We start from the raw sequence: 11,071 nt of genomic DNA, 5'->3' as shown, positions 1-11,071 counted from the left end.
AGCAGTGGTGTGGCAGAAGTGTTTCGGAATGTGGTCCCTTGTCTTACATTACGCCTAGATGGATTGTTGGAGCTTGTAGTGACAGGGTTAACAAGTGCACGGCAATATAAAATAATAAAACGTGTAATGAAAGAGCTAACAATTTCACGGCAATATAGAACGTATAATGACAAGGTTAACAAGTGCACGGCAATATAGACCGTGTAATGACAGGGTTAACAAGTGCACGGCCATATAGACCGTGTAATGACAGGGTTAACAAGTGCACGGCCATATAGAACGTGTAATGACAGGGTTAACAAGTGCACGGCAATATAGACCGTGTAATGACAGGGTTAACAAGTGCACGGCCATATAGAACGTGTAATGACAGGGTTAACAAGTGCACGGCCATATAGAACGTGTAATGACAGGGTTAACAAGTGCACGGCAATATAGACCGTGTAATGACAGGGTTAACAAGTGCACGGCCATATAGAACGTGTAATGACAGGGTTAACAAGTGCACGGCAATATAGACCGTGTAATGACAGGGTTAACAAGTGCACGGCCATATAGAACGTGTAATGACAGGGTTAACAAGGACACGCATATAGAACGTGTAATTTGTTTTGTTTTTTTATGTAAGAGGAAAAAAAAAATAGAAAAAAGGCCCACTGGAATAGCAGTCTCCAAAAAAGATCGAAGGAATCAAGTCAAAATCTAGACGTGTAGTGACAGGGTTAACAAGTTCACGGCCACATAAAACGTATAATGACAGGGTTAACAAGTGCACGGCGATATAGAACGTGTAATGACAGGGTTAACAAGTGCACGGCGATATAGAACGAATTACGTACTCCTTACACCGTGTCTAAAGGCCGGCTATTCGCTCTACGACCGTAGACTCATTTACTCTATCAAATCGAAACCAGCACGTCCCTCCGAGCTTATACCACTTTATGGCTCGTATTCTCATGCAAACACTTCTGCTCTTCACCTTCACTATTTCAAAAGGCTTTATCTAAATTGACAAGAGTTTATCAAGGTGTTTTTAAAGGTTCTAGAGGCAGAGTGATAATATTTCTACATTATTAACTGGAGAAACACTCTTGAAAACCCAGCTAATCATCTCTGTGGCCTTGGAAAATAATCGTGGTAGGAGACCAGAGCGTTTTTTAATACGGATTTATATAACACGCGTCGCTCGCCTAACGCTCACCTACACGTAATCCTGAGCTGCGGCCTGGCCAGTGAATGACAACCTCTGTACATGCAAAGTGAACCACAACTCAGTGACTCAATGCCGCCACGGTCACAGGTCACCACAGCCAATGCAACGGCCCAACACGCACACGCACACGAACACACACACGCACACGCACGGAATTTCTTGAGTTATCGGGAATTTTATGCTCACTGGTTTCTCGGTAAAATTGTTGTTTTATCTTCCAATTTCTTACTTCATCATTTATTTATCTACGTATTTAATTTTCATTTTTATTTATTTATTTTTCCATTTTTATTTATTTACTTTTCGTTTTTGTTTCTTCTTGTAGTTATTTGTTTCGTTTTATCTTGTTCCTTTTTATTTTATTTTCTATTTGTTGTTTTTTTTCATTTAATTTATCTTTTTTTCATTTTTTTTTATTTCATTTTATTTCCTATTTCATTTTATCTATTTTTATTTTTATATATTTTGTTTATTTATTTATCTATTTATCTATTTATTTTTCCTGAGTGTGTGTGTAATGCTCAGTGTACACAACAGGAATGGCTGGAAAAATTTTGTTGTTTCACGTGGTTCGGTTTTGTTTTACATATTTCTTTCGTTAAGCCAAAAGTGTGAATTCCCTTTACTAAACAAAAAAAAAAAAAAAAAAGAAAATTAATGTATAGAATAAATGAAAAGATGAAACTGAATAGATGAAAAAAATGTGGATAATTTTCTATTGATCCAAAAATGTGAATGACTTTTATCAATCCAAATATGTTCAGTTTATTTAATTTATCCAAAAAAATGTGACGATTCTGTTATTTTATAGATTACTTGACCCGATTCCCTGACACAGTGAAAAGATACATACATACATACATACATACATAAATACATACATACATAAAAAAATACATACATACATACATACAGACAGACAGACAGACAGACAAACAGACATACTAACAGACAGACAGACAGATTGATAGACAGACAGAAAGACACAGGCAGATCAACAGATAATCTTTTTTTTTCTCTTTTTGGCAGGAATGTTTTGTAATATCCATAAATCTCAAGCACTTCCTGTATATATTTTTACTTTTATTGCTATTTTTGGTGTTGTTCCATATATGCTACCATTACTGCTATTGGTGGTGGTAGTAGTAGTAGTAGTAGTAGTAGTAGTATAAAAACAAATAAAGACGACCAAACGTTACACACACAAATATCAAATAAATAATAAAGCAAAAAATTAATAAGGAATGAAAAAAAAAAAAAAACATGCAAAAGAAAAAGCGGGAATAAAAACACAGCAAAATCAATGACTGTAATAAACAAAAGAATGTATGTAATCAAAATAAATTCCCCCCAAAACAGCAAAATACATAAGATAAGAGAAAGATAACAGTATTCAGGGTTTTATTATTTCCTTTACTCTCTCCTATGCATTCTTTGTATCATTTGTAACATTTCTTATCTATTTTATCATTTCCTTTCATATTTTTTTATCTATTTCTTCTATTTCTTTTTATTATTCTTTTTATCATTGGTCTATATTATTATCTTACTTTCCTTCAAACTATTTTTCATTCTCTACTCTATTTTCTTTTTCATCCATTTCACCGTTTTCATATTTTCATCATACTTTTCTTTATCGTCTTTCCATTCCTTATTTTCGCTCATCTATATTATCTACCTTTCTTTTCCATGCATTTTGTCATTTACTTTCGTACTTTTATTATTTCATATCTATCTTATCATTCATGCTCATATATGCATCATTTTCTCGAACCTCCCGACAGTTCCTCCACACCAGCGCCATCTATTGACATTTTAAACAACCATCGAGATATTTCCAGATTTTACTTCAATTTACGCGCCCTGCTTGCCCCTTATCCTTCCCCCCCTCCCGTCCCGCTGTAATCCCTCCCCTCCCCTCCCGTCCTACTCCCACTCCCACTACCTTCAATATGCGCAATGCTTAATGTGCGTGTGTGCGTGTCCGCGTGAGTGCTTAATTCCCAACACACACACACACACACACACACACACACACACACACACACGTCTAGAATTATAGCACAGATGAATACTAAGAAATTTAATCATGACAAATAATACAATAGTCATAATTTTTCTCTCTCTCTCTCTCTCTCTCTCTCTCTCTCTCTCTCATTGCTCAATTTTTCCTCGAAAGCGCTTTTGGCTCTCTGCCCCGACAGAGAGAGAGAGAGAGAGAGAGAGAGAGAGAGAGAGAGAGAGAGAGAGAGAGAGAGAGAGAGAGAGAGAGAAAGAAAGAAAGAAAGAAAGAAAGAAAGAAAGAAAGAAAGAAAGAAAGAAAGAAAGAAAGAAAGAAAGAAAGAAAGAAAGAAAGAAAGAAAGAAAGAAAGAAAGAAAGAAAGAAAGAAAGAAAGAAAGAAAGAAAGAAAGAAAGAAAGAAAGAAAGAAAGAAAGAAAGAAAGAAAGAAAGAAAGAAAGAAAGAAAGAAAGAAAGAAAGAAAGAAAGAAAGAAAGAAAGAAAGAAAGAAAAGAAGAAAAAAGTAAAAAAAAAAAAAAAAAAGTTCCCAAGGCGTTCTTCCAGTGACTCTTCCTCCTCACCTAACCAATCGAACTAACTAATCAAGCCTTTAGCAACAAATTGACACGCACTACATAATCCACAAAACACTCTTACACACCCTTCCACTTCCATCCATCACTTACAAAACACTTCCTCCAAATTATGTCATCTATTCACCTGACCCCAACCCCCCTCCGCTATTGTCCCTTCCTCTAAACCCTTGTAAAGACTGTTTGGTGATATTGGTGCACTGAATCATTGGTTACTTGTTTATCAGATGGCTGTGAAGAAGGTTTAGCAGTCACGTGATAAGAAGAGATATGAATGGCAGGTGTAATTTGAGTTTTCTTTTATGTAAGAGGGGTAATGCAAACAAATAAAGGAGAAAAGCAAAGAGCCACTGAGATGCAAGGCGTATAAAGAAAGAGATAAAGAAATACATGATAATAATAATAAGAAGAAGAAGTAAGAGATATGAACAGTGGAGGAAGGTTCAGTAAGTCTTTTTTTTTTTATGTAAGAGCGGAAGTCAAAATAAAAGAGGAGAAAAGTAAAAGCCGACTAAGATGCGAGTCACATACGGAATGAGATAAAGAAATGCATGATAATAATAAGTAAAAAGAAGTAGAGAAGTAAAGAAATATATGATAAGAAGTAATAAGAGGTAGAGACATGAACACTGGAGGAAGGTTCAATTAAGTTTATTTTTATGTAAGAGGGATAATGGAAACAAAAGAAAAAAAGCTCCCACAAAGTCCCATAAGGAAGAGGTAAAGAAGTGTATGACAATAATAATACGTAATAAGTATAGAAATAAACGCTGAAGGAAGGTTCAATAAGGGTTTTTTTTCTGTATGAGCGGCAATAGAAATGAAAAAGGGGAAAAATAAAGATGCACGGCACAAAGAAAGAGGAAAAGTATATGATAATAACAAGAAGTAATAAAAAGTAGAGATATGAACACAAGAGGAAGGTTCAATTAGGTTTTTTTTCTGTAAGAGCGGCAATATAAATTAAATAAGAAGGAAAATAAAGACCTACTAAGATGCAAGTCACAAAGAATAAACGAAGTAAAGACGTGCAAGATATTAACAAGTAATGAGAAATAGAGATATGAAGAGTGGTGGATGGTTCATTAAGGTTCTTTTATAAGAGAGGCAACAGAAATAAAAGAAAATAGAAAAGAAAAGCCCACTAAGATGCAAGTCCAATAAAGAAGGAGATGAAGTATAAATATGATAATAAGAAGTAATAAAAAGTAGATATATGAACAGTGGTGAATGGTATAATTAAAGATTTTTTTATGGAAGAGAAAATAAAAAGACCGATTAAGATGAAAGCCTCACAGAAAGAGAGAAAGAAAAGCTTGATGAATAAGTAATAATAAGGAGAGATTGGCGGAAGGTTTAATCAGTTTTTTTTTTTTATTATGTAAGAGAGCAATGGATACAAAAGAGAAAAGTAAAGACACACTAAGACGCAACTCGCATAAAAAAAGGATAAAAAAAAAAAAGCATGTTAAGTAATGTAGAGACTGGCGGAAGGTTTAGTGTTTTTTTTTTTTTTATGTAAGAGAGGAAATGGATACAAAAAGGAGAAAAGTAAAGGCCCACTTAGATGCACTTCACATAAAGAAAAGAGTAAAAAATATATATAAAACAGAAGAAATGTCTTGAAACTTTCCACATTGATAGAAAGGCAAAAAGAAAAAAAATACAGAGGCTGACAATAATACTAAGGAGTTCCAGACTTTATAAGAGAAAGGAAATGGAAAACTGAGAACACTGGTTGACTCTTGCACTAAAAGGGTGGATGGTGATAAGGAGTGATTTTTGTCTATCTCAGTGAAAGCTTTAGTAATTTGACAAGAAGAGGAAATATGAACACAGAAGCAAGCAAGGAAATAAAAAGTCAACCATTGATAAAGAGGTGAAAGACTGAAAGATTGAGAACTCTGGTTAACTCTTACATTAGAGAGTTGAAATCCAATGAGAGATGTAAATTTTTGTCTAACTTATTCATAGTGGAAATATGAGCACAGAATCAGACAGGGAGTTGCAGAGTTAACAAGCAAAAAGAGATGAAAGACTTATGAATACTAGTTAACTCCTGCATTAGGGAGCTGGAAATTGATATGGAACGTTTACCTGTCTCACTGAAAACCTTAACCCCTTCAGTACCAAGCCACGTTTTCATATTCATTCTGGTAACTATTTGGCGATTTTAAACAGCTTCAGAAACTTGTGTGGGAATTAAAATAGTGAAGACTGTGGCCATTAATCTTCTGACCTCCATAGACCCTTCCTAATGCAAATAAAATCGTTTAATCATACCCAAAAAAATCATGGTAAAAAAGTGTCTCAGTACTGAAGGGTTAATAACATGATACAGAGGGAAATATGAACACAAAGGCGGTCAGGGAGTTATAAAATTTGCCAGAGAAAAGAGATGAAACGCTGAAGAATACTGGTTAACTCTTACTTTAGAGAGCTGGACAGTGATAAATGCAATAGACGTTTGCCTGTCTCATCGGAAACCTAAATAACTTCATAAAAATGGAAATATGAACACAAAAGCAAGCGCAGTTAACCGGTGAAAAGAGATGAGAAGCTGAAGAACACTCATTGGCTCTTGCAGGAAAAAACATGAACGGTGGTGCACATGATAAGAAAAGCTGTAAACTTGTATCTAACACACTGGACACTCTAATGGAAATACATGGAAATATGAACAGAGAAGCAGGCAGTTAACCAGCGATAAGAGACGAAAGACTGAAGAACACTAGTTAACTCTTACATCAGAGAGGTGAACGGTGAGTAATGCTGTAAACTTGTATAACTAACTCATTGAAAACTCTAGTGGAAATACAAACACAGAAATAAACAGTTAACCAGCGAAAAGAGACGAAAAACAGAAGAACACTGGTTAACTCTTACATTACAGAGCTGAACGGTAATAAATGACTAACTCATCGAAAACTGTAATGGAAATATAAACACAGAAATAAGCAGACACACAGAAAAGCAAAACACTGAAAAGAGACGAAAAACAGAGGAACATTGGTGTACTCTTATATCAGAGAGGTGAGCGGTGATAAGAAATGCTGTAAACTTGTACCTAACTCATTGAAAACTTCTAATGGAAATATGAACACACAAATAAGCAGTTAGCCAGGAAAAGAGACGAAAAACTGAAGAACATTAGAAAACTGAACAGTGATAGAAAATGCTGTAAACTTGTGCGAGTATGTAACCCTTTCAGAACTCTAACAAATAACTCGACAGAAAAAAGAAAACATGAACACTTACTCCATTTCTGCTCCTGTCGCTGCTTCTGAAGTGAAATGGAGTCTTGAGTATCCGCCATCACACCATTCTTGTCCCTTCTCTTCTCTAAATCATCCTTCAGCGCCTCCTTCAGATTAGCCACGGAGAGGATGGAGAACTTCTGCGGCGAGGAGGAGGGCGGCCTTTTGACGGGGAGGGAACGAGGCACTGAACGACGCGAAGGATTGGGAGGAGAATTCGGTGTAGGAGAGTCAAAGGAGATGGACTGCGCTAATGACACTCTCTGGGCAGGAAGGAGAGGAGGAGGGCGCGGCGAGGACACGGATGCAGTAGTAGGCGGGGAGGGCAGAGACGTTGTGTCAGAGTGCGGGGGCGACACAGGAGGCGTGGTGAAATAAGGCGAAGTGGGAGGAGGAGGAGTGTAAGGATTAGCAGTGTTAGGTAAAGAGGATGACACCGTGGGGACTGAGGAGTGTCCATTACGTCTCCTGGGGGTGTTAGAGAGCCCCGCGGGAGGTGTAGGAGGAGGGGAGACAAAGATATCCTCCTCATCCTTCTCTTCTTCTGGTCTCCCTCCTCCTCTCTTCTTATCTGGGTGAACCATTGTAAAAAAGAGACTTTCAACATATCGGTCAATTTCAGGCGATTCAGAACGATCTCCTCCTTCTCCTCTTTCTCCTCCTCCTCCTCTTCCTCTGCCTCTTCTTCTTCCACCTCCACCTCCTTCGTCAGTCGTTCTGCCTCGCGCCCTTGAGATTCTGCCGAACAGGTCTCCCATCTCTCTCAAGCGTCCAGTGTTGTGTCGAGCTGAGGGTGAAGCCGGGAAAGTGAGGTGAGGTGAGGGAAGGTGAGGAAGGTGAGGAAAGGTGAAGGAAGGGCAATGGGAAGGAAAATGAAAGATAAGGGATGAAAGAAGGGAAGGGAAGTATTAGAAGTGGTGGCGGTGGTAGTAGTGGGGTAGTAGTAGTAGTAGTAGTAGTAGTAGTAGTAGTAGTAGTAATAGTAGTAGTAGGGAAGAAACGCTGAGAGGGTTAGTAGTAGTAGTAGTAGTAGTAGTAGTAGTAGTAGTAGAAACGTTGAGAGTAGTAGTAGTAGTAGTAGTAGTAGTAGTAGTAGTAGTGGTAGCATAAAATCACGAAATATTCATTCAAACAAGGGATTCGAACCCATCATTTAGGAGTCGAGCGCTCATACCACAAGCCAAACAAACCACCACAACACACACGAAAAGCTAAACAAAGCACACAAGCACAAACGTACCAAAAAGTCACTAAACGCACACAAAATCACACACACACACACACACACACACACACACACACAGTCAGAAGTGTAGCTCTAAACTTTTACGCTAATCCGCCTCACCTGTGCTTCGCGTGTGACTGGCGGGCGGAGAGCGCTACACACCTGCACACAACAGCCACGGGGACGCGACTAACACTCTGCCTCGGCACTCATCAATATATGAACCCTTTGTACTTCACCGTCTTCACGTCTCTTAAGCAACCAATCACAGACCACACAACTCGTGACGTCACCTCGGGCATTACATCTTTCAGAATTCAAACTTTTTTTATTTTTCTTCTTCTTTTTTCTCAAGTTCATATGAGTTACCGTAAGTTTCGATAAGTCCTAGTAAACTTTTTTTTTTATTGTCATTTCTAGCATTCCAGTTTGTGCGATTGATTTGCGCTTCTATATATAACGCCATAAAAAAAATAAATCCCGTTTCTCTTATTTTAAGGAATAGAAGGAATATTAAAATAGCAGTGCATTTGTCTATAGTTTGTTGAATTAAATAAGCTTTATCTACAAGTGCAGTTAATTGATACTATAATCGCATTTCTCCTTACCAGGCAACCTAAAGGAACTACATCGATATTACGAGTCCAAAAGCATACATACATACATACATACATACATACATACATACATACACCGCCCGGTTTAACTTAAGTAGTAGTTGTAATAAATAACATGTATTTTTTACACGTTTAGTCAACCTACACTAACAAGATATTGACGCTGTTTTTATATAAGTTCTTTTAAAATGCGTTCGTTATTAAAGAGAGAGAGAGAGAGAGAGAGAGAGAGAGAGAGAGAGAGAGAGAGAGAGAGAGAGTACGATAATAGGAGCATTGATTTTCCTTCATTCATATTTCAAGTCTTAATTCATTTATTCATTTTGTGCAAGTAATTGTTTTCTTTTTATTTTTTTTTCCAGTTTACACAATTTATCATTTATTTTTTCTTCTATTTATATCGTTTCATTATTCAACTTTGCTTCTCTCTCTCTCTCTCTCTCTCTCTCTCTCTCTCTCTCTCTCTCTCTCTCTCTCTCTCTCTCTCACTATCTTATCTTCTTATCTTACTTCATTGCTATTTTATTTTACTTTATTTAACTTTCTTATATTAAGTTATGTTTTCATTTATTTATCTCCTCTTCCTCTTCCTCTTCCTCCTCCTTCTCCAACTCTTCCTCCTCCTCCTCCTCCTCCTCCTTCTCCTCCTCTTCCTCCTCCTCCTCCTCTTTCTCTTTATCGTTCTCCATCATTTCCCATTCTAACAGCAAAAACATTTCTACTACTGCTACTACTACTACTACTACTACTACCACTACTACTATTACTTCTACTGCTGCTACTACTACTACTACTACTACTACTACTACTACTACTACTACTACTACTACTACTACTTCTATTGGGACAAATATAACCAAGGCGATGCTATAAAATATTCATTGCTTAGCGTGACCATTTCCTCCTTCAGGATTGCTGGAGGAGGAAGAGGAGGAGGAGGAGGAGGAGGAGGAGGAGGAGGAGGAGGAGGAGGAGGAGGAGGAGGAGTAATAGAGGTGTGAAGGTGAGAGGAAAGTGAGAGAGTGAGAGAGAGAAAGGTAAAGATGGAGAGATGGAGGGAAAGAAAAATGTTGCTAATCTACATCAGTTGGAGAAAAGTAAGAAGTTGGGAAGAAAAAGAGAAAGAAAGAAAGAAAGAAAGAAAGAAAGAAAGAAAGAAAAAGAAAGAAAGAAAATGACTTTGTATTATCTTTTCCTTTTCTTCTCTTTCTCTTCCTCTTTTTCTCCGTTTAAACAAGACTAGAATATCAACTTTTCCTCTCCTCCTCCTCCTCCTCTTTTACTTTCCATTTCTTTTATGAATGAAAACCACTACTTTTCTCTCTTTTCCTTCATTCTTTCTTTAAAACTATCAGGACTTCTACTTTTCTCTCCTCCTACTTTTACTCATCTCCTTAGTTGAGAATAAGAACAATATATATATATGTCTATCTCTCTTCCTCCTCTTCCTCTTGTGGTCATGAGAGTATATGACCCACAATCATAAACATAGCGCAAGGTTACGCGGGTTTGAGGGAATAACAATAAGTAATGCAAAGTAAAGGTCTTGGCGTAATTCCTTTGTTTATTTCCCCGGGGAGCGAAAGGTCAGTCTTAAGAGTCTAGGATTCCCTTTATTTTCTCTGATTGCCATTGCGAAGTTTCAGGAATCTATGAATGAATTTTGGATTGGTAATATATTCTTTTTTTCTTTTCTTCATTTCTCTATATTCTTCTTTTCTTTTTTTTTTTATATGTTATTGGTTTTATCTTTTCTTCACTTATTTTGTATTTTGACATTTTTGCTTTAACCTCTTCAGTGCCATGACGCGTTTCTATATTCATTTTGTTTACTATTTGGTGATTTTAAACAGATTCAGAAACTCATGAGGAGGACTAAAATGACGAAGATTCTGGCCATTAATATTCTGACCTCCATTCACCTTCCTAATGTAAAATAAAATTGTCTAATCGTAAACAAATGTCAAGGTAAAAATGTTTTCTAGTATTGAAGGGGTTAATGAAATCCGCGAGTTTTCACGAGCAGGACCCAGATCGAGACCCACACCAAGACAGCCAAGACTTGTACGTGCCAGTGTGGAGAGTTAACATATTTGTGGTGAATGAAATGATCAAGAGAAAAGGGAAAAAAAGGTAGAAATTTGTACTTAGGTTTTATAGATATGAT

At 37.0% G+C, this 11,071-nt stretch overlaps 1 protein-coding gene across 1 annotated transcript in view; it reads right to left on the bottom strand.

The window, feature by feature from the left end:
* Positions 1 to 8,488, bottom strand: part of LOC123512645 (transient receptor potential cation channel subfamily A member 1 homolog) — a 79,933-nt gene extending 71,445 nt beyond the window's left edge. The window contains 2 exon segments of the mRNA XM_045269102.1: positions 7,064 to 7,849; positions 8,408 to 8,488. Coding sequence (XP_045125037.1) covers positions 7,064 to 7,820 — 757 coding nt within the window. The 5' untranslated portion in view covers positions 7,821 to 7,849; positions 8,408 to 8,488.
* Between the last annotated feature and the right edge of the window lie 2,583 nt (positions 8,489 to 11,071).

Source organism: Portunus trituberculatus, chromosome 34, assembly GCF_017591435.1.
Source record: "Portunus trituberculatus isolate SZX2019 chromosome 34, ASM1759143v1, whole genome shotgun sequence".
NCBI classification, from domain to species: Eukaryota; Metazoa; Arthropoda; class Malacostraca; order Decapoda; family Portunidae; genus Portunus; species Portunus trituberculatus.
The sequence above is the reverse complement of the archived record's forward strand: the minus strand, read 5'-3'. Positions and strand labels throughout refer to the sequence as shown.